Raw genomic sequence first — 24,718 nt, 5'->3', positions numbered from 1 at the left:
GAAAATATGTTATTTTAGATCTTCAGTTTCACTTGAAGACAAAATTGTTGGACATGTATCCCCTCCCTCCCTCCTTCCCTCTCTCCCTCACCACCCTTCCTTCCTCCCTCCCTTCCTTCCACTTTTACAAACAATGCTGCAAAGAATGTTCTTGTGATTTTTTTTCCCCCTCTTTGCAAACATGTGGGAGGATTTTTCTGTGCGGGTATCTATTCATGAAATTATTAGATGTAAATGTATGCACATTTTAAATTCTGATATTGCCAAATTGCTTTTTATTTATTTATTTATTTATTTATTTTCATTTTCCCCCCATTTTTTTATTTTTTATTTTTTTAATTAAATTATTATCTGTGTACATATTTTAACATTGGCCCCCCCCCCCTTCCATACATACCCTCCCTCCCCAGAGTTTTGTGTCAATTGGTTGTACTTATAGGCATGTATACAAGTCCTTCGGTTGATCTCTTATCTCCCCCAAATCTCCCTACACTCCCGGCTGTAATTTGACAGTCTGCTTGTTGCTTTACTGTCTTTATAGCCAAATTGCTTTTTAAAAAGGTCATATAGACTTATATGTAAACTTATATGTAAGTCTTATTTAAATTTTCAACAAACACTGGAGATGATTTGTCTTTTTTATATGTGCAAATTGACATGTAAAAACACACTGTTTTTAACATATGTTTTCCTGACTACTAGTGAGGTAGCAATCTTTGTATGCGTCTCTGTGCCCATGTGTGTCCATCATATATCCTCTTCAAAGTTGAAGCAGCATTTGGGTTTGATTTTTGATCTCACATGCTTTTTAGTTCAAATGTATTAGACAAGCAGCCAGATTATTGATACCTTGAGAACTATACCAGAACCAAATTATACCACATTATAGGTTCTGCAAGTTAATTGTTGATTATCTAGACGTTATTCAGGATTTGAAGGTACTTGTGCTTAGGTTAGTGTGTGTTTGCTGCAGAGCTGGCTGGAGAGGGAGGCCAGTGGAGGAAGGCTCTCCATGGACTCTCTAGGTTTATGGAATAAAACAGATATGGAAATTTCCAGCCTAGGACTTAGCTCATGGCTGTTGCTCAAAAACTGTGGTTTCCCTTTTTCTCCTTTAAGGGCTGTACTCATTCCTCAGGATAACAGACATTCATTCACCTCATATTTGGTGGTTATTGTATTTCCTGTGGCAACCCTTCTATGAATGAAACCTGTGCAGAGTTGTAAGATGTACAAGGCAGTTCATTAGGGGTGGCAGCTCCAACTTTATTTTAAAGTTGCTCCGTTTATATTATTCCTTCTACAGCTTAAAATATGTATCTGCTGACCACCATTTGTTTAATTAATATAAATTATTTTATTTATGTAATAACTGATGCATTTACTAAAGAATTTATAACATGCACCTTTGAAACATAATGATCAAGCCCATACTTTTGAGCCTCTCTCCTCCCCCAGTTTACGATCTGGAAAATATATAGATGCTTTTCCTTGACCCCATCCTTTCTCTCCCCTAAAGACAACCATTCCCATGCATTTTTTCATTCCCTTTCTTTTTAAAGAATGATTTTTCCACAAGAATTTGTATCTCTAAACAATGCATCATGTAGTTATGTTTGATTTTGAGTGTGATAAAATGGTCTCATATGGTACACAATCATCTTTAGCTTGCCTTTTACTTTCAACATTATTTCTAAGATGTTAGAAAGAAGGCAAGCCCCCAAACTAGGGGTCCTGGCAGACCACAAAGGATACTTGGGAGGCAGACAGCAAGGCAGATATCCTTACTCCTGCAGGACGGTGTGCAACCAACACAGGGTTTGGTAGACACGCACACTGACCGGGCAGTCCCCTTGGGGGAGTTTTATTTCTGACTCACACCATGTCTCTCACTCTTTATTGGTTAGAGTTTAGGCTCACATTCTTGTGCAGTTGGCTAATATAAAGGCTGTTTCAAAATGGCAGCTGCCTAAACTCTCTTCTTTGACAGAAAGTTTATTCTCACAAAGATTTATCCATGTTTCTGAATTTAGTTCTAGTTCATTCATTCCATTCCCACTGGATTAAGTGAATATATAGGATTATTTAATTCCAACATTTTGTCTATAGATTTTTTGTTTTGTTTTCTTGGTAGATAGAATGTCAGTGAATAATGACCAGCTTGTTGGTTAGTTTGTACTGCACTGGCTCTGTAGTACATTGGTAAATAGACATTCTGTTTCTGATTTAAAGAGAGTTTATTAACATTACATCATTAAGAATAATGTTTTCTGTACATTTTTGGTTAGGTACTTTGTCAGGTTAAGGATATTTGTTTCTATTCCTAGTTTGGTAAGATTTATAAAAAATCATAGATGGGTTTTGAGGTTTTTGAATATTTTTTTCTGCATTGTTGTGATAACATGATGATTATTCATAAATATTAATGTTATGAATATAGTTCAGAATTTTTGGGAGACTAGTATTGTGTTTGCATTTTTAAATCTATGTTCACAACTGAGGTGGATTTAAACTTTCCCTTCCTCACGCTGTTTATGAATGATCCTGTGGTAAAGGTTATAGAACCTGTTGTGAAGCAGTTCTTCTTGTTTTTAAATCCTCACCCGAGGGTATTTTTTTCCATTGATTTCTAGAGAGAGAGAGAGTGGGAGGGAGGGAGGGGAAATTGAGAGAGAAAGACAGAGAGTTGAGACAGAAAGACAGGGAGGCAACCAATCAATGTGTCTGTCTGAGTGATGTTTCTTTCTCTCTCTCTGTCTCTGTCTCTCTCACTAGACAGAGAGAGAGAGAAAGAAACATCACTCAGACAGACACATTGATTGGTTGCCTCCCACACATGCTCCAGTCAGGGTGGTGATTAACCTGAAACCTAGGTGCATACCTTTGACTAGGAATTGAACCTATGACTTTTGATGCATGGGGATTGGGGAGCTCCTCCCTGGATGCTCTAACCACTGAGCACCGGTAAGGGCCATTTCTGTTTCTGGAGTGTTTTTAGCCTTTTCTAATAAAAGCCATTTGAAAATAGTGTACTTTTTTATTGTTTTAATGGAAATATATATATATATATATATATATATATATATATATATATATATATGTACCTTTTTAAAAAAATATATTTTATTGATTTTTTACAGAGAGGAAGGGAGAGAGATAGAGAGCTAGAAACATCGATGAGAGAGAAATATCGACCAGCTGCCTCTTGCACACCCCCCACCGGGGATGTGCCTGCAACCAATGTACATGCCCTGACCGGAATCGAACCTGGGACCTTTCAGTCCGCAGACTGACACTCTACCACTGAGCCAAACCGGTTTTGGCTATATATATTTTTAAAATATATTTTATTGATTTTTTACAGAGAGGAAGGGAGAGAGATAGAGAGCTAGAAACGTCGATGAGAGAGAAACATCGACCAGCTGCCTCTTGCACACCCCCCACTGGGGATGTGCCCACAACCAATGTACATGTCCTGACCGGAATCGAACCTGGGACCTTTCAGTCCACAGACTGACACTCTACCACTGAGCCAAACCGGTTTTGGCTATATATATATTTTAAATATATTTTATTGATTTTTTTACAGAGAGGAAGGGAGAGGGACAGAGAGTCAGAAACATTGATGAGAGAGAAATATCGATCAGCTGCCTCCTGCACACCTCCTACTGGGGATGTGCCTGCAACCAAGATAAATGCCCTTGACCGGAATCGAACCTGGGACCTTTCAGTCCGTAGGCCAACGTTCTATCCACTGAGCCAAACTGGTTTTGGCTTAATGGAAATATTTTAACCACTCATTTAATGTCTTTAATAGTTTTAGGATTATTTTAGTATTCTAGTTTTTTATTTGATAAATAACATATTTTTCTAAGAATTTGTTCTTACAATCAGGTTTGATAAATTATATTTTTCTAAGAATTTGTTCTTATCATTGAAGTTTTCAGTTATTTGCCATGACCTTTTTTTAGGGGCCATAATCTCTTCAGTTTTATCTACTCTAGATTAATCTTCAATGTCTTCAAACAGTTGTTATTGACAGTAGACACATTCTGATTAGTAGTAGTATAAGTGGTAGTACTAGTAAAAGTACACTGAGTGGCCAGATTATTATGATCTCTGAATGCATAATAATCTGGCCACTCAGAGAGAGTGTGTGTGTGTGTGTGTGTGTGTGTGTGTGTGTGTGTGTGTCTTAGAGGCCTGGTGCATGAATTTGTGCATGGGTGGGGTCTGGCCAGCCTTGCCAGGGGGAGGGGACATGGGTGGTTGGCCGGCCTGCCTGCTGGTCAAACTCCTGGATGAGGGGACAATTTGCATATTAGCCTTTTATTATATAGGATATACACTTCGTGGCCAGATTATTATGCGTTCAGAGATCATAATAATCTGACCACTCAGTATATTTGTGTTACACTTGACAGGTGTAATTTTATTATATTTGTCTAGTTGGCATTGTAAGTTTTAAACTCTGCTCTCAGTTCAGTTGTTCCTGTAAATGCCTTTTCTGTCTGGCTTCTCTTACAATATTTTTCTTAATCTTTGGTGTTTTGCAGTTTTACCACAAAATATCTTGATGAAAATTTCTTATTTTGCTTGGTACATATGTGCTTCCTGTATTTCTGAATTTAAATCTTTTGTAATTTCTGTAAAATTCTCAGCTACTGTATTCTCAAGTATTGATTCTTTTCTATTCTTCCTGGCCACATTTCTTAGGATTCTGATTTAAACTTCTTGATCTGTCTTCTATGTCTCTTAAGCTTGCTTTTATCCTCTCTTCTCTCTATTTCCTGGTCTTGAATTCTGGGTAATTTCTTCAGTTCTCTCGTCCAGTGCACTAACTCTCTTCATTTGGGTCTAATCTGCTGCTTAACCATTTTATTGAGTTTTAAATTTCAGTGATTCTTTCTCCCGTTTTAACTTCTTTTGGTTTGGAATTTATATGTGTCTGGTTGCTTTTGATAGTCTCTTGATCCTTGTTCACTTTCAGAAATCTTTTATTTTCTTAAACATTTAACATGCAAAATTTTGTAGTCTGTATCTAATTATTCTAATACCTGAAATTGTCTACATTTGTTGCTTATTTCTGCTGTCTCTCACAGTGGCTTTTTTTTTCCCCCCTGAATGTTTTGAGATGTGATTTTGAGGTCAGATTTAATAAAATATAGATATAATCTGTTTTAATACTGTCCCCCCCCCTCCCCCCTGGAGGGTTTTGTCTTTGCTTTTGCCAGAAGTCTGGGAGTGCTGTTGATTGGGATCACTATTGCTCCATTTAATGGCGTTTCAGGTGTGAACTGGGATCTGGAGGGCATAGACATCTATGGATACTACTGTGGAATTTTATTAGCTCCGGTACCATGCAGTGTTTTTCTTGAGCTTGTTGCTTACAGATCAGGTTTTGGTTCACTTTCCTTCTGCCACCTTTCTTCTTCCCTTCTACTTTCTCTCCTACTATTTTTTAAGTTAGTTTTTCTATGTCCTTCACAATCTAGAAATGTTTTGAGAATTGCACTTGCTGTCACCGATCTCAGGTCTAGTTGTTCTCCAACATAGCCATCAGAGACCCTCTGTTCCCACAGAGGAAGTTTCAATACCTTTTCCTCATGACCAAAAATTCTAGATTAGGGAGGGTGTTACTGCAGATGCATTACCAGCTACAGATGATTAGTTGCTTATATAATAGAACAAACATATTATCAAAGCTCATAAAATTCTCATTTTGCCTAATAAATGGGAGTGAACAATGAACCTGCATTATTTTTGTTTATCCTCATATTCTCTCTCTGTCTCTGGTTTTAGAATGTAATTTTGAATAGTTAATGCTGAAAATTAAGTAATGTCATTGATATTTTCTATAAGTTAGTGCTGTGTAAAGAGATGGTTTATGAGGTTTTGGAGGTAAATACTTATCAAGGTGTGCATAATTGGGAAAATCTTTCTGTTAAATCACAGAATGGATACTGTATGAAAATACTTTTAAAAGTAAGAAATGATTTGGAAGAAAGCATAAAGTTAAGAAGGTATTACCAATGTAAAAAACATTCAAACTTGTAGACAATTTTTGTGAGTTTATTTGAGCCAAACTGATGATAATTGCTGGGAAGTAAAACCTCAGTGGATTGAGATAATGCTCCAGAGAATGGCAGTTATGCATCTTATCTTATAAATAACAATCAAAAGAGAAGACTTAAATGGGCTACATGAAATCCATTGGTGAGAGATTAGGGAGGCAGGAGAAGGAAAAGGAGTGGGGGGAACACCTGGGGTTGGATGAAAAATGAAATGATAGACACATACTTTTTTTTTACCCAGGTGAATACAGGTTAGTTAACAATCAACAATTAACACAATAACAATAACAATGAGGAGACTTAGTACCTGTGCTTTGAGGGGATGGGGCGGCCAGGACAGTCTAAGGTATGTTATGACAGATGCAAAAAGACAATAGACATGTTCCATGAAGGGAAAGATTGACTTAGGACACGACTGCCTGCCATGAATTGCTTTGAGTTAACAAGTTTTAATTTTAGACCATCTTATGTGGTTACTTTAGCTCTTTGAGTGTGTAAGGCCACTGTACAGACCTTCCCTAAGCTTGTCAGGTATAGCCTGTGGCCCCTTTTCATCCATAGCATGAAAGAGGAGCATGTAAGAATACCTGCTGTCTGCCTTTGTAAGTCAGGGGCAATCTGAAGGGGAAACTTTGAAAAAGGAAACAGTAGTTTTTCGGTGTGGGAGATACTGGAGACATTGCAGTGCTCTGATAAAGCCAGTGATGTGCAATCAAGGCTGCCAGACCAGTTCAAGTTGCAGTTTCAGGCAGTGAGCAGACCTTTCTGTTGCCTTTGTCTCCAGTGGGAGCATTCGTACCCCTTGGGAGCTGACCTCCAGCCACCTTTGCTCCTGGCTTCAAATCTGTATATCGTTTAATGTTTCTGTTGTAGCTGGTACGTGGAGATGTTAGTCACATTTTTTATTGAGATTATGACTGTCTAATTTTACTCTTTTTTTGAAAATATTTTATCTGTCATTGCTATGTGTTCCAAATGGGAGTGTGGGACTCCATAAAATGAATTTACGTTGTGTCCCAATTATGCCCCAATTAATTGATTATCTATTAATATCTAGACTTAGTTGGACAAACACAGGTGACCAGGAGTCAGCAATAACGGCCTATCCCCTGGTACTTCAATGTCTAGACAGCTGAGCCGAACCAGAACACATGATACACACGACAGAATTAGTATGAGATCACACAGGGTTTATTTACCTATTCCTAGTGGATCCTAGGCTCCAGCAAAGGCTACCCGGCGATGCACACTGAAGGACAGACAACGAAGATGGAGACAGACAGGCAGCCGCGGTTGGTTCTCACAGAGCAGAGCAATCAGGGGCTTGTCTCTCGGAGCGACATGGAGTCCTCCTCTATCAGGCAGGAGACCACAACTGAAGCTGGTCCTGGGGTTATATAGACCGCAGTAAACAACTTGTGTGCCTTATGCTGGGAGCAGGGTGTTTACACTTTAAGGGCGCAGAGCTTTTATATAAAGATATTGGGGTGTTCATTAATTTTGGAAGTTACAGAGTATTGGGGGTTTCCATACAGCAAACATTTCACACAATAATTATTTCATACATTAGAGAGGTTATATTATTATAACACATTGTCATCTTGACTAGAATGTAAATGTTTTACATGGGCATCTTGTTTAACCCCTTCCATCTTAAATAGATTCTATTCTTTCTTGCCAGTTTTTATGGATAGAAGAATGGGACCTTTGCCTTTTGAAGTGACTTGCCCAACATTGTACCAGTATCAAGTGCTACAAAGAGAAATAACCTCTGTCCAACTCTAGAGCCTATTTCTTTAATTTACTATTGAAACTGCATGGACAATGAATGGGTCCATGCTGCCTGTCACTACTCGAGCCAATTCAGCAAAGAGAGGGTTGAATTATATATGAGCGTTTATTCTAATACTGCCAGAGTTATGGGAGAGCAGCAAGTCATCCATGAAAATCTGCACTGCAACCCCCCATAAGCCAGCTGCTTATATCGGGCAGTACAAAGATTACATGGGGAAGTAGGGATTGAAGGCATGGGAAGGGCAATAGGGGCTAGGGTAGGACTCCATTATTTGGGCAACAAGATTGTTAATCTGTCCATGTTAATAGGCAATTCTTGAATGAGAATGGACCGTATTCCAAGGTTAACTGCCAGGTCCAAGGTTGACTCCCAGGTACCAGAGAGACGGGGGAGGGTGGAGTACAACTCCCAGCCAGGTTAGAATGTCCTTTCTTTAATCACCTCAAGGTAATCACAGTTAACAGAGTATGATTAATATTTATAACTAGTGGCCTGGTGCACGAAATTTGTGCACTCAGGTCCCTCAGCCCAGCCTGCACCCTCTCCTAGCCTGGGAGCCCTCGGGGATGTCCATCCGTCAGAAATTCTTAGCGCTGCGGAGGCTGGAGAGGTTCCCGCCACTGCTGCTGCACTTGTCAGCCATGAACCCAGCTTCTGGCTGAGCAGTGCTCCCCTGTGGAAGCACACTGACCACCAGGGGGAAGCTCCTGCATTGAGCATCTGTCCCCGGTGGTCAGTGTGCATCATAACTACCAGTTGTTCTGCTTTTCATTCGATTTGCATATTAGCCTTTTATTATCTACACTAATAAAAGAGAAACATGCAAATTGACTATACCTCCACTACACCCAAAAGACATGCCCACCAGCTAATCAGGAGTGAGTATGCAAATTAACCTAACCAAGATAGCTGTGACCACAGCAATGGAGGAAGCCAAGCCTCCTGCCCACTCTGGCCGGTCCTGGCCTCCGCTCAAGGCTTACACAATTTCAATTATAGAAGATAAATAAATCCCAGATACCAGGGCCTCTGCTTGGGTTGCTGGGGGGCATGGCTGGCCTGAAAATCATCACAGGTCCCTCCCCCAGGCTGCTCCACGCCCCAAGGGAACCCCCACCCTGATCCTGGACACCCTTCAGGGCAAACCAGCTGGCTCTCACCTATGTACAAACTAATAAAAGAATAATATGCAAATTGACTGTAACTCCAACACATAAGATAGCTGCCCTCATGTAGACACAAGATGGTCGCCACAAGATGGCTGTCAGGGTAGGGCAGTTGTGGGCGATCAGGCCAGCAGGGGAGGGCAGTTGGGAGGGACCAGGACTTCAAGAGAGGGCAGTTGGAGGTGATCAAGTCTGCAGGGGAGGGCAGTGAAAGGTGTCCAGGCCAGCAGAGGAGGGAAGTTGGGGGCAACCAAGCCTGCAGGGAAGGGCAATTGGGGGGAACCCAGGCCTGCAGGGGAGAGCAGTTGGGGGTACCAGGCCTGTGGGGGAGGGCAGTTGGAGGGAACCAGGCCTGCAGGGGAGGGCAAGGGGCAATCGGGCTAACAGAGGAGCACTGAGGCATCAATTAGGCTGGCAGGGGAATGGTTAGGGGGTGATCAGGCTGGCAGGCAGAAGTGGTTAGGGGCAATCAGGCAGGCAGGCAGGCGAGCAGTTGGGAACCAGCAGTCCTGGATTGTGAGATTGGCCCGATCCCAGTAGGGATCCCAGATTGGAGAGGATGCAGGCTAGGCTGAGGGACACTTCCCCTTCCCTGTGCACAAATTTTATGCACTGGTCTTCTAGTATAGGATAACTATAACTAGTCCCCAGTATTCTATTTTTGCTCCTAACAATTCCATGATGCCTATCACTTAGGAGTCTTGATATTCTCCTGCTTCTCAAGGCCATCTACACCAACACATACCTATTCTTTATTATACACATTCATTGATTACCTACTATGGGTCAGTCACAATTCTAGGTGCTGGAATGATGACAGTGGGCAAGACAGAACCCCCTGCTCTCATTGAGTTAAATTTCCTGGTAAACTTAAGAGTCCACTTATAAGAATGGACATATGTTAGAGTTCTAGTAATAACCTTTTGAGACACAGAAAATTCTGAATGTGGTCCTTGAGATGGTTACCTGCATAGGGGAAAGGGAAATTGGTGTAGAAATGTTAGGCACCTGGTGAATGGGCTTTAAGTTCAAATGATTCACTTGACTTTGAGAACTTTCTGGATTCTGCAGATGAGGGGTTATTTTCATAGTACATGAATTTGTTGTAACCGGGTTTGGTAAGACACACAGACACAAAAATGGTTGGTGTGAAGCAAGAAGTGTTTATGCTGCTCACAGTTCCCTAGTAGCAGGAAGCATGCCATGCCTAGGGCTGTACAGAGAAGCACCATGGTAGAGTAGGCAGATGGGAACTGAGGTTAGGAGCCTTTATTGTGTTTTTTCTTTTTTCAGGAAAGAATGGGCAAGGTAAGGCAAGCAAGCTAATAAGCAGGCTTTGGATGGGATAATTTGAATAATTTTGGTGGGCGCTAGGTTGTAGGATGCTCCCTAGTTGTCCAGTCTTTGGTCCTTGGGTGGTGTAGGCAGGGAATAGTGTCCCAGACTGTGAGAGCCCATAGAAGGAGATGGCTATAGATTTTGGATTGGTTGCTTGGTTGCTTGGTTGGTTGGAATATGCTGGCGGGTACTATCTCTAGGAATTAACTAACAAAGGAGGGGCAGTCTTTCCTAGGTCAGCAAGGCCCCAGAATGTCAGAACATCAATAATACTGCCTGGCTGGATGTGGCTCAGAGGTTGAGCCTTGACCTGGTCAGGCTGGGTCCCCGGTGGGGGATGTGAAGGAGGCAGCCTATTGATAATTCTCTCATCATCTTTCTAACTCTTCCACTCCCTTCCTCTCTGAAATTAAAAATATAGTGTGTTGTTTTTTTTAAGAATACAGAAAATATAGTTATTACAGAAATGTTTCAAACTGCTATAGTATGTGCCATCCCCCTTTAGTAGAGAAATGGAGTCATTTGGAGTTCTTTGTATATGGGTTAAGAAAACTTCTAGACTGTGATAGCGAGGCATTTCCTTAGCGCCCCCCCTGCCCCCCCGCAATTAAAATACATTGATAAAGGAAAAGATTTAATTTTAAAATTTATACATGTTCTGGCCTCCGAATGCTACTCATTCCTCTGTTTTTCAAATATCACAATCAGAAATCACAGACATACAGGACATTTGATTTTTAGATTCCTAATTTTTAAATTTATTCAAATTACCCCTTCAAATTAAATAAACACTGATTTTTTCCTTCCTAGGGACCTGAACTTGTTCTTATAATCTGTAAACTGTGGCCCAGTCTGGTTGGAAACCTAGAGTCCCCTCTGGGGTCCCCGTGCAGCTCTTGTTCCCGTTTTGTTGTTGGTGTTGCTCCGTGGGAGTGCTCTGTCACACACAATGTGCTACTTTGCTTATTGCCCCTTTACCTCCTTTTGCATAGTTTCACTTCTGCCTCTTGGTTTATGCAATTCTTTTTCCAGGGACTGCCCTTTGCTTTCCTCCTCAGCTGGCCCATTCCCCCAATTTCTTCTGGCAACTCCTGCTAGAGCTGCCCATTCTTTTCTGTGAACACGTATGATATACCCTTGCTTGTTACGATTTGATTATAGCTGGATGTTCTTAGTTTTCCCTTAAGGTGGCTATGTCTTAGCCTCCTAATGAGACTATACAGTTCCTGAGGCCAGCAACCATTACTTATAATCTTTTGTATGCCTCACAGTGATTTGCACCTATTAATATTTATTGTTGTATTAAATTCTCAACTTATATTCCATGCAGTTATTTGGTATTTTTGTGTTAAAAACATTTTCTTTTTTACCTAAAATTCTCTGGGTAAAAGAGATAGGAAAAAAAGGTAGAAATGTAGCTAGGTTTAGATCAGATTTTGACACGAACAAGCTGCATGGCTTTAAGATACTGTAATCAGCCAGGCTGGTGTGGCTCAGTGGTTGAGGTCACTCACTGGTTTGGGTTGCAGGCTCCATTCCTAGTAGGAGATGTTTGGGAAACAGCCAATGTTTCTCTCTCATCTTTGTTTCTATCTCTCTATGCTTCTCCTTTTCTCTTTCTAAAAGTCAATAAAAACATAATTTTTTAAAGTACCTTATTAGAGAAATTCGTAGATGGTCTTTTTCTGTTGCTAGTGGGAGTTTGTTATCACTGAGGCCCCCACAGAAGGATGAGATTACATCCCTGTGTTTCCAAAGTCCCATTTCCCTTCATCCAGTCCTGGAAGGGGTACAGCTAGAGACTCAACAAAGCTAGAAGCAAAGCCAGTGTTTCCATTCCTGGAGCTGGGTCCGGCACAGCATTAGTCTAGTCACAGCCCATTAGTCCATTGTGTGTGGAGTCCACATGGCCTATGGAGCATAGACCCAGCCCTGCGAGGTAGGAACAAAGATCGCCAGCTCCTCTGTTTAGGAGTTTAAGTATCTCAGATCTTCCTGTACTTGCAGTGGCCTATGTGCTCTGGCCAGTGACATGTTCTCAGGTGTTACTGAAAGCAGGTACCTTCCCACATCACCTTGACCTTACTGGGCTTGTGTCTATTCTTCCTTTGTCCAGTCCCTTTCCCCAGGATCTGTGAGGAACAGATCTCTAGAGTGTTAAACTGCAGCTTCCTGGCAAAGCTACACAAATGGCATGTCCATAATATTTGACCCTCCCCTTTACTGCTTTCCTGTTATTTATAACGAGAGGCCCGGAGTGTGTGGGGGTTCCCTTAGCTCAGCCTGCACCCTCTCCAATCTGGGACCCCCTCGGACATCCCTCTCACAATCTGAGACCACTGACTCCTAACCACTCACCTGCCTGCCTGCATGATCACCCCTCACTGCCCCCATTTGCTGGCTTGGTCGCCCCCACTCCCCACTGCTGGCCTAGTTGCCCCATACAGCCTGCTGTTCAGTCATTTGGACATTCCTCACTAACCTCCCTGCTGGCCTTGTTGCCCCTCGAAGCCTGTTGTTGGGTTGTTACTGTGAGGGCATCCTGACCAATTTGCATATTGTCCTTTTATTAGTATAGACTAGTTAGTTATAATGGTATCAGTACTTAGTGGATCCTTTACCTTGGCTTCAATGTACATAAAGTGAGGGAAGGGACTAGATGAACTCTAGGGTCTCTTCCAGCTCTCCCCACTTAGGATACTTCACATGTATTGATAGCTTTGTTTGAAGTCTTCAAAACAAGAAGTTCACAAGGGAAGTCATTTTTAGCTTGAAATTTAGTTTTATGCTTTCATTTAGTTTTCAATATTAAGCTGATTTGACTCTGCTTAGCCTTTGCCTATCTAAACATCTCAGTGGGTTTTTCCTATAGAGCAACTCTGTTTAATAAAACTTTCTGTGATGCTGGGAATATTCTATATCTGCTCTGCTAAAACATTCAAACATGTTAAGAATTTTTGTGAGTTTATTTGAGCCAAACAGTTGACAATTGCCAGGAAGCAGAATCTCAATGGATTGGGATCATGCTCTAGAGAATGGCTGTTTTTCATTTATTTTTAATCTTTGCAATCAAAGGAGGAGATATTGGTGGTTTACGTGAAATCCATTAGTGATAGATTAGAGAGTCAGGAGAAAACAAGTGGGAAACCTCTGGGACTGGATAAAAAGTAAAATGAAAGATACATTACTTAGGTGGGTGCAGGATAGTTAACAGTCAACAATTAACATGATAACAATAGCAATGAAGGAATTTGTGGTATCTCCCCTGGTGCCCAGGAAATTGGTTGTGCCCTGGAGGGTCCAGAAAAAGGAAAATTACAAGTTACCCTGATATTTCAATGATATGTTATTGTAGATGCAAAAAGACAATTAAGTTCAGTTATTAAGGTATAGATTGACCTTGTCACAGTGAAAAAACTGGCCTAGGGTGTAACTACCCACCATAACTGCTTTTAAAGTTTAATTTCGGACCATCCTTTGTGGTGACTTTAGGTCTCTGAGTTTGCAAGACCGCCATGTAGGCCTTTCTGAGCTTGTCAGGTCAGCATGTGGCCCCTCTTGTCCACAGTTCTGTCCAGTTAGGTAACCACTAGCCATATGGGCTGTTTAGTGCATGAAATGTGGCTGGTCTGAGTGACCTACATTCTAATTTTAAGTAACTTAATTTAAATTTCTGTTGCAAGTGGCTGCCGATTAGGTAGAGAAGCTCTATAGTCTCCCAACAGGGCCTTGTTATCTCATTTGAAAGACTCCTCTTTGTTAAACACTGGTTAATCCTCAGGGCAGGGGACTTAAGGTTTAGTGTTTTACAGAAATGGTTTCCCTGGGCTTCTCAGACATTGTTACCACAGTGTCCTTAGCATTTATTTACAATCATAGGTTGGGAACACATGATTTTAAAGTGGCCTTTTGTACACACAAAATTGAAAAGCCACACACAATTTTATTTTACTCTTTTCATGTTTTTTTTAAGACTAGAGGCCTGGTGCACGAAATTCATATACTCAGGGAGGGGGAAAGGAGAGGGTCCCTCAGCTCAGCCTGCACCCTCTCACAGTCCAGGAGCCCTTGGAGGTGTCCCTTAGAGCCTGTTTTCTGGCCGAGTGGCACTCTCCCTATGGGAACGCACTGACAGCCAGAGGGCAGCTCCTGAATTGAGCATCTGCCCCCTGGTGGTCAGTGAACATCATAGAGACCAGTTGTTCCGCTGTTCCATTTGCATGTTAGCCTTTTATTATATAGGATGACAATAATATTTTAAATAATGGACAAATTACAGCATAGTTTATCTCCCTACCACATTTTCCACCTTCTCTCAACCTTCACCCTCACCCCCAAGATAAAGAAAATACTTTTGGTATCATTTCAGGGTGATGCCCACTGTTTCTTCTTTACCCCTTTTTTGGTGGGTGAGATCGGGCAGGAGAAACATGGACATAAGAGGTGAACAACAGTAGGTGAGATGCCCAGAGAGCAGAGGATATGTGGGCTGCTTCAGGGGTAGACAGTGGAAGGGGCATAATACTGTGGTCCGTAGTTTTTGTTTTCCTTTACTATTGAAGATGACAGTTTGGTTGTCTGAAACGTACTGTAGGCTTGTGAATTTCATCCCCGGCCCCCCTTCCTTTCCTCCCTTCCACCCCTGCAGTGTGGAGGTAATGCTAGATTGGAGCAGGACTCCTGTGTGCAGAGTCTTGCTGGGTGCAGTTATATTTGGGAGTCATGATTAACCTGCAGTGAATGCAAGGCTGGCATGGAATTTCTGTCTTATTTTAATGAAATTCAGCACTTAGTCTCTTGTTCTTCATTGTTACAAGCGAGCATATAGATAGCTGGTTTAGCCTCTGATTCTTTTCCTCAAAATATGGGGAAAGGACTTTTAATAGCTTTCCTGAATATAACACACTTGGATCCAGTGCAGTGCCTGGAGTGTTGCAAAAGGGGAAACAAATAGCTGATTTTCATTCCATACAATTGGTTTTTATATGCCCTACTGTAATTTGAATATTGATTTTTATTTCACTTATAAACACATATACTTATAACTTTTTACATTTAATAGCATCACTCTACCTCAGATGTTAATAATGAAGAATTGCCTGAAGAAAAAGTAGAATTATGAATATAATAGTAATCTAAATAATTTTGAGATGTTTGCTTCCATTTCTTCTCCAATACCTTCCTCCCCTACCCCCCACCCCCACACACACACATTCCCCCTTCTTCTATTGGTGGGACTGCTTATCTTTTATAATCTTTGAAAATGAAAACAACTTAGAATCTCCTGCAGAGGTTCTGTGCAGGTTGAATCATAGGCAAGTTAACTCACTCAAGGCAGGTGTCCTTTAAATCAAAATTCTTTTTCTCTCTTAATGCAATGGCCAATACCTCTTCTCATGAGCAAATAACACATAGAAAGACAGCAGAATTTTATTTTGACAATTAACCTTTTCTTTGGCTTCTATTGTTTTTTTTCTATTACTTATTCCAGACTGTCCAGTGTTCAGAAATATTTCCATGCTGCTCCCTCCTCCCCACAGACAGGTGAAGGACTTCCTTCCACAAATTTCTCACTCTATTGCTTTTTTCCCTTAAAGGAACATTTTACTGTTATTGAGTGGAGGAGGGACAAGAACAAATAACATGAACAGGGAAAACAGATTCTTCATAAATCCTTGGAATTTAAAATCTTATTGAATTCAAATATTTGGAGACTTCAATAGATTTTTTCTTTTTAAAGAATGGTTCCAGTTTGGAATGTAGTTTCTAGGTCACTGCCATAATTCTAAATGTTGGATAGCAACTGAGAAAGGCCAGTGTCAGTTCAGATATCCTGGAGAACATTTAAAAAAAGACAGAGACACCCCTCTCACCCATCTTCCCTTCCCAAAGCAGCCCCGAGTTCCTTGGCAAGCAGAATCAGTGCCACTGGTTATCATGACCAGAATATTGGGCCACCTTTTTGACAATGGGGCATATTTTAATGTGTTATATGTATTTTAAGTGGTCACAGATGGTCATACTTTTTCTGGCTCTCTTCATAACATTAGTCATACTAAGTTTTTATTACTGTTGAGCTTTTGGTTGGGAACAACTCTAGATGATGAGGAGAGAGAGGAGGAAATAGAGAGAAACATTGATATGAAAGAGTCACATAGATCAATTGTCTCCACATGAGCCCTGACCTAGACTCAGAATCCAACCAGCAAACCAGGTACGTGCCCTTGACTGGGAATCAAACCCACCACCCTTCAGTGTGTGGCACACTAGCCAGGGTCTGGTGTTCACTTTTGACCATGAAATGTTTGTGAGCTCTGCAAACTGGAAGATAGCAACAAACATAAACATCCAGTCCCTTCTGGAGACACTTTGAATGCATTGTTTGTGGTTAAAATTTGATCATATTATTATAGCACATTCATAATTTTAATTAAATTACAAGAGTCTGAGTTGAAAGGAACCATTTTCAATGGAAATTTTATTTTTTAAATTTAATGATCAAGACTATAGTGTTCCTTTTGTCTCAAGACTTAGGTGTGAAACTTGGGATTCAACCAATAGGATACACTGAATTACTCAGTCTACCTTTGGGGAAGGGAAACTGGAGATAAGATGTTTGTGAAAGTCTGAAATTACATGCTTGTGATTATCTGTTGCAGCCCAGGTGCCCTGAGCTTAGAGGCCTGCTGGTCCCTTTTCACTTGGCTCATTGGTAACTGACACTCCCCGGAGCAGGTCCTCCGGGAGGCAGCAGTAGCAAGTGTTTCTAAGAAAGCCTTTAAGGGCACATGGTGGGAACTGCACCAGGGATAATTATATGGAAAATTCACAATAAAACGTGAGTGTGTTGTATTTATTGTTAGAACTACAGATGATCAGTAGAGTGTTTTCCTTTAACTTGATTGGAATTAATGTGTTAACACAACTTGGGTGAGTTGATTTCACATATATATATATAAATTTAGGAGGGAGTTGTATAAATATTTGCTGTGTTATAAATTTTCTATAGCTTTTGTTTTATTTGGATGTGTAGCATGAAGCTGTTGCAGAGTGACACCTAGTGTTTGATGTGCTTGTGACACTGGACTGGTTGGAAGGGAATTGTCTGGCTTGAAGCCTGCAGGGCCACAGCTGCTCCTGTGGACTTTCACTGAGTGAACTTGGAGGCGTGGCCAGTCCAGAGATGAGTGCAGGACTGCGATACTTCCTAATGGCGCTGAAGTGAGCTTTGTGATTTCTAGTCGTCATTTAACCTAAAAACTCTCTGGAAGTGATTGTGTGTGTGTGAGTGTGTGTGTGTGTGTGTGTGTGTGTGTGTGTGTGTGTAGAGAGAGAGAGAGAGAGAGAGAGAGAGAGAGAGAGAGAGAGAGAGAGAGAGAGAGAAGAGAGAGAGAGAAGGAGAGAGGAATAAAGAGAGAGAGGGAGAGGGGGAAGGGAGGGGGGAGGGGGAGGGAGGGAGAGAGAGAGAGAGAGAGAGAGAGAGAGAGAGAGGGAGAGAGAGAGAGGGAGGGAGAGAGAATGGCATAGAAAAGACAGCCAACTTGTATTGGTACCAGAATTGAAGAAATCTGAAAAATGTAGTTTTTAGCCAGAAAATAGAAGCTTGAAATGAAGAGGATGCAGATTTGATTGTGACAAATCTCCCATCTAAGATCCTTTTGTAAAAAGTCTCCTCCTGAATCTGTTTCAGTGAGTGCTTTATTCAGGGCAAAACAACATATTGTGGATAGAATTACATGCTGTTAATTTTAAGATTTGTGAAGGTCTGTGGATGTTCTCTCATTAAAAGTAAAACAAGAGACTAGTGTAATTTGGTTTTCTTTAAAAAGAGATTAGATCTTTGCACGATCTTAATTTAAGCAAAGTGAAAAAATAACCTTACAGTCTCTCAAATGCATATGCTTCCAAGATTTTGAATATTGCATTTTTAAGAAATGAATTTATAGGGATGGCATTGGTTCACAAAATCATACAGGTTTCAAGTGTACAGCTCAACATTGCATTTTTCATATCTAATAAAAATGATTTTCTACTTGTATCTGTCTATTTATTTTGATCACTATTGATAGTGTTTTTCTCTATTCCAAGGTTCTGTACAGCTTATGTAGGTGCTTTTAGATACTTTCTTCTGGATATTACCTCGGTTTTTGTTCAGAGCCTCAGTTTCCCCCTACTGGACTATCTGCTAATTAGTCTTTTGGTCTGTGATCTTCTGCCCCTTCTTTCTGCCTTACTTATCCGGAATGCTCTCTGCGCAGAGTAATTCTGACTCCTGGGGCCTTTAGCACTCCTTAGCAAGGCTTTCAAAGGCCCTTCCTGACCTGTCCTTTCCCTCCCAATCCATCCCTTATCTTCTATCTTACTTCTGTCCTTTCTGGCAACCTTTTCAAAGGTCCCCAGACAAAGCAGCAGATCTCTCTCTCTTCCCCCCTCTACTCACACCGCCATACTCCTTAGTTGGACTAAAATGCCCTTCTTGTATATCCTTTAGGATCCAATTCAAGGATGGTCTCCCTTTTTTCTTTTAATACAAATTTAAATTATTCAGAATTAAAATAGCATGATATAGAAAAGTTAATGAAATTTTATTTTTGTATACCATAATTTTAAAATTATTTATTTTTTTAATTCTTTAAAAATTTTTCATTGCAGCTTCCAATCATTATTTTGTATTAGTTTCAAGTGTTTTTTTTTAACTTTTAAAATTTCTAAAATTAAAAAAAATAAATTATATTTTTTCATTCAATATTTTATATTAGCTTCAGGTGTTTTTATTTTTTATTTCTTTAAAAATATTTTTATTGATTTTTAGAAAGGAAGGGTGAGGGAGAGAAAAGTAGAAACATCAATGATGAGAGAGAATAATTGATCGGCTGCCTCCTGATCCCATGATCAGGCTGGTTCGCTGGCCCCAGTGGGCGTCATATTAACTGGTCATTACAGTCATTATGGCTGTTATGGTCACTGGCTTTATATATATATATATAAAGCCAGTGACAGTATTTCCTGTACTAAACTTTACATTCCCATGACTATTTTGTACCTCTGAATTTATACTTCTTCATCCTTTCACCTTTTTTACCCATTCCAACCCCACTCCTATGTGGCAAACATAAAAATATTCTTTGTATCTATGAGTCTGTTTCTGGTCTCCTTGTTTGTTTGTTTGTTTATTTATTTATTTTTCCTTATTTTAGTTCTATTTCTCTTAAAATTTAAGATTCCAAACAAGTGTTGACATTCAGAGCTCAATGAAAATACCTTGTCCATATCAGGAAGTCAAGTTATTTTTATTAAGAGATGAGTGGACAGGCTCAAGACAATTGAAGAATACGTTGCTCTTTCCAGAGGTCTACCTGGAAGTGTCCATGCCACTGGGCTCCTACTCACTTGGGTCCTTCTAAAACCAGGCTGTTCTTTTAGCACAGGCATGCACAGGATGTTTCTTTTAAATATAACTACTCAGTTCTCATCATAGTTTTCTGAGCATTTATAACTCAAAAGGTTACTGGACTTCTGTTCTCTTCCTGGTCAACATTTTCTTTACCTAGTATCCTGTGTCATGCAGCTAGTTTCAGGAAAGTTTCTCCCCTTTTCCTCTACTTTGGGATATGTTTTGTTGGTCATTGCTTTAGTGTATCTTATATGAGCTAATATGTAATATTTTTCTCATTATTCATTGTCTTGCCTTTCTAAGTAGAATTGAAATCAAGAGTGAATCTACTGTGGTATATTGCAATCATTTGGTAATTATTTGAGAAAAACTGTTTCCCATAAAAATTTAATTACAGCCAGTAATTTTATTTTTTATTTTTAATCCTCGCCTGAGGATATGCTTCTCGTTGATTCTAGAGAAAGGGGCAATGAGGGGATGGAGAGAGAAAAAATTGATGTGAGAGAGAAACATCCATCAGTTGGCTGACACACGCCCCTGACCAGGGATCAAACCCACAACCCTGGAATGTGGTCTTATCAGGAATCGAACTCATGACCCTTCAGTGCATGGGACAATGATAGCAATTTTAAAGTACACCATAGCATCTTGTACAAGCTCCAGCTTATATTTCACATTATTCCTGGTCATGCAGTAGGTTCTGAAGAAGAAAGAACTATGGATAATCAGTTAAAAGAATGACAGATTCCCTGTTGTGCTGATCAGTTAGTAATACCTAATTTTGATTTCGAGTGTGCTATAATGGATTACCATATAGATGTAGCTGAGCACTGAGCATTAAACAGAGCCATGTGTTTTTCTGAAAAGTAATATTTATTCACGCTGTGTGACTTTCCTGAAATTTTTTTTTATTTTACTCTCCAGTGAAACTATAAAGTGTCAATAGTTTATATGGCATTCACAGTAGTGTAGCTTAGAATATCGGTTGCAGTAGAAATGCCATATTGTATATGCCTCACTGAAGTAGGCTTCATCTGGGATTTTCTGGGGGACAGACTTAGCATTTAGACACAGATGGTTGTGTGGGTCTTTATTTTTACCAACCTCATAGACTTAGTATATAAAAATGGTCATTGCAAAAAGAAATTTCAGTGTGGATGGTGTTTTGGCCTGTCAGTTCTATAAGATTCTGTTCCTTTAGAAATGTTTTTAGTAGCTCTGGCATTGGGCATAGTGTTTCATACCTGAACATTATTGAGTTTATTTTGAAGTGTCTTTAAAATTCATCCACTTTGTAAGTCTGAAAACTTTTATTCAGAAGTAATTATGGTGATAGGCCTGACAGAACAAGTTAGAGATTATTGTGTCTAACTCAAAGTACCCAAGCATCTAGATACATCAACTTGCTGTATTCTTTATTTTTCTGTATATTAAAAAAGACATTTTTTCTTTGTTGCATACTAAGAAAAGAAACCTAAATCATGAAAACAAAGAAATATCTGAAATCTGAAAGGCATGACTTAGTGCCAAATTGGTTTCCTGACTAAAGAACAGTGGGCTATGCCAGGCATTCGTCTAGTCCAAGATAAGATCTGTCCAGACCTCTACAGTAATTTTCTTAGTGTTTTCTATAAGACAGTCTAAAATTAACTGGCAAGATAGGATCAGAAGATGATCCTGGAATGTAGCTGATGTGCCAAGTCCCCTTGGAGGAAAATGCATGAGAAAATAAGACACTGGGTCTATGCTGTATTGTTTGCTCAAGAAGGAGGCTGAAAAAATACAGGAAGGACTCAGTGGACCCAGGCTTCCTTCAGTATAAGGCAACAGCCAGCCGATGAGAAGCATTGTCAGTATAAATTGTAACCCTGAAATGGGGTACCCTTCTCTTAGTTCCACGGTCTCTTCCTATAATGAGAATATTCTAATTAAATATATTTCATTGATGTTTTACAGAGAGGAAGGGAGAGAGATAGAGAGCTAGAAATGTTGATAAGAGAGAAACATCAACCAGCTGCCTCCTGCACACACCCCACCGGGGATGTGTCTGCAACCAATGTACATGCCCCTGACCGGAATTGAACCTGGGACTTTTCGGTTCACAGACCGACGCTCTACCACTGAGCCAAACTGGTTTCGGCGAGAATATTCTAATTAATCATTCACATATTATTGTGGCAGACATAGAGATGTGCTCCTCACATTCCCCTTTAAAGAAAGACTTTGCTGTCAAGCTGTAAGGAGTGAATTAGTGGCAGCCTCTGCCTGTTTATGCTTCAGCTTTCTATCCATGATCAGTCACCCTCTTATCATGGTCATCTATAGGGGGAATTAAACTTGGGACAGTAATCTCTTTAAAACATTCAGGAAGCTTGCATGGAGCAAGTAAAAGAAGCTCTTCCCATAGGGGTACAGAATAAAGTACAGTATATATGTTATTACAAATCATTTTTTTTTCTTTTCTGAAACATATATAGTAATCACTATGGGACTGTCATGAAAAAATATAATTTCATTTGTAGTTTATTTTCTTTTTATGTCTTATGATTTTGTTATTATTTTTTTTTTATAGAAAATACTACAGTTTCTACCTGAACGCATTTTCTTTCGGTGGCATTACCAGAGTATAGGTAAGAACAATTAAATATGTTTTTTAAATAATATAAATTTATTCTTATTGAATTGTCAGTATTTTTTTTTCTTAAACCATTGACACCATCCAGGTAGGTTATAGCAAGGAAAATCAGCAAGGGTATGCTAGTTAAAACCAAGACAAGACCAACCTGGACTTTGAAGGAAAATATAATATTTTTCTACACTGAAGTGTGGTTGGTAGAAGCATCAGCATACCCAACAGAGAGCTTGTTAAAAAACGCAGAATTTCAGGCCCAGCCAGACCTGCTGAATTGTAGTCTGCGTTTTTAAATCAGAGCCCCAGGGATTCCTGTGCAAAAAAATTTGGAAAAATTGATCTAGAGAATTTTAAAGTAATTTTACATTGTTACTTACAAAAATATCTTGTTCTTCAAGCTTTAATAATTTACTCAAAATTCTTCTGTTTGAATGCTATAGAATGTAGCAGCAAGAGGGAAGTTGAAATAAAGCAAGTTGCCATGACTGCCCTTTGTGTCCAACTCTTGACATTGGACATTACATCTCAATCACAGCACAACTGGAGTAATTTGTGATACTGTTTGTGAACTTGACCTTCTGTTTAAAGTCCTTTAGCCCTAGAAGACTGACTGACATTTCTTACAACTTTCCTTTATTAGATGACTAGAGGCCTGGTGCATGAAATTTGGGCACTCGGGGGGTGGGAGGGAATCCCTCAGCCCGGCCTGCACCCTCTCCCAGTCCAGGAGCCCTGGAGGGATGTCCAACTGCTGCGCTTGCCAGCGGTGAGCTTGGCTTCTGGCTGAGCGACATTCCCCCTGTGGGAGTGCACTTACCACCAGGGGACAGCTCCTGCATTGAGCATCTTCCCCCTAGTGGTCAGTGCGCATCATAGCGATCAGTCATTCACCATTCGGTCAATTTGCATATTAGCCTTTCATTAAATAGGATTATATAGGATTATATTTGAGGAGAGCATAGCCTGAAAGAACATGGCACATTTAGCGGGTATTCTAAAATGCAGACTGTTAATTTTAATTTAGGATTATGTGAAAGATGTGAGTGACTCTTAAATAAACAGTTTAAAGTTATCTATAATAATAAAAGTATAATATGCTAATTAGAACAGATAGCCAGATGACCTTCCGGGCAACCTTCCGGACAAAGCTGGCTGCACGAGACGAGGCAATCTGTTCAGGCTGCGAGGGCTGAGCCCCTTGAATACATTTCGTGCATTGGGCCTCTAGTTTGCTATAAATGTAAAGAAAGTAAAGTATATATGGCACATACATCTTTTGAACTGAGTGAATAAATTATTAAAGATAAGTGCAGTGGTCATTAAATCTTTCAAACACACAGAGAAGGTTTTTATTTAAATTTTAGAAAATTGTTGATAGCATTTCTGCTAATGATGCTTTGACTTTGTATATTTAAGTTAAAGTAAAATTTAAAAAAAACAAATGTTAAGTATAATATAAAGATTGATCATGGGGATTTGTTATTTTCCATGATATAGCAGGAATTGGTGACAATGAGAAATAACTACATGCAGTATTTTTGTTTAGTCTCTGTTAGCTATAATCTTTCAATTTCGTTTGTTATTTATATGAAAACCATAATCGTTTTCTTCAGATAGTACTTTAAAATGTCTTAAGACTGGTAGGTTCCTCTCAGCATGAATAAATTTATTGAAACTATGTGTGGAAATTAAACTGTGAAATACGTTGTGAAACTTTGTGCATGTACTAGACAGAATGCAGTAGTACTTTACCTCTGCCTAGTACCACATAGCTTCTATTAAAATTGCTGGTACAAGTAGCTTTGATAGCATTTTACCAGGAACACTGACTCCTGGACTGGGAGTACTAGGTCTCCTGAGCCATTATAAGAGCAGGTGTTGTTTATCTAGTTTATGTAGTATGTAGAATAAGCTGGCCCTGTAACATACTTAGAATGAGCCATGTTTCAGAACATGGCTGAAGTTTGTAAAGGAATTCTTATAACTGATGATGATATACTTAGTGCTTGAATCAAACAGGCTCTTTTCAGATCTTTTTTCATGATTTATCAAACTGAGTAGGAATTGGTGTTAGACAGGTCCACACCCTTTTTATGATGATCTTCTAGCTAGATGTGCTTTGGAATGAGAATATTTCAGATTTAGAATGGCACTATGGTGTATTGATGTACAGTGAATATTAACACACTGTTAATGTCTGTATATAACACTCCTAGGGATCTGGGCAGCACCCTGTCACCAAGAGAGTTATTACTTATGTAGCCTAACATATGAGTATTCATCATCAGTGGGCTAATTCAAAGGAACCTCAGGTTAGTC

General features: G+C 39.8%; 1 protein-coding gene across 5 annotated transcripts in view; it reads left to right on the top strand.

Moving 5' to 3' along the window:
• Window positions 1-24,718, top strand: part of RALGAPA2 (Ral GTPase activating protein catalytic subunit alpha 2) — a 278,920-nt gene that overhangs the window by 27,068 nt on the left and 227,134 nt on the right. For all 5 annotated transcript variants that reach the window (XM_045574683.1, XM_036417809.2, XM_036417810.2 and 2 more), the window contains exon 4: window positions 22,340-22,397. In XM_045574683.1, the coding sequence (XP_045430639.1) occupies window positions 22,340-22,397 (58 nt within the window). The remainder of the gene's footprint in view (window positions 1-22,339; window positions 22,398-24,718) is intronic.

The sequence above is a fragment of the Pipistrellus kuhlii genome, unplaced genomic scaffold, assembly GCF_014108245.1.
Source record: "Pipistrellus kuhlii isolate mPipKuh1 unplaced genomic scaffold, mPipKuh1.p scaffold_m20_p_6, whole genome shotgun sequence".
In the NCBI taxonomy this organism is placed as follows: Eukaryota; Metazoa; Chordata; class Mammalia; order Chiroptera; family Vespertilionidae; genus Pipistrellus; species Pipistrellus kuhlii.
Note: the sequence above shows the minus strand (reverse complement) of the source record. Positions and strands in the feature narration are given on the sequence as shown.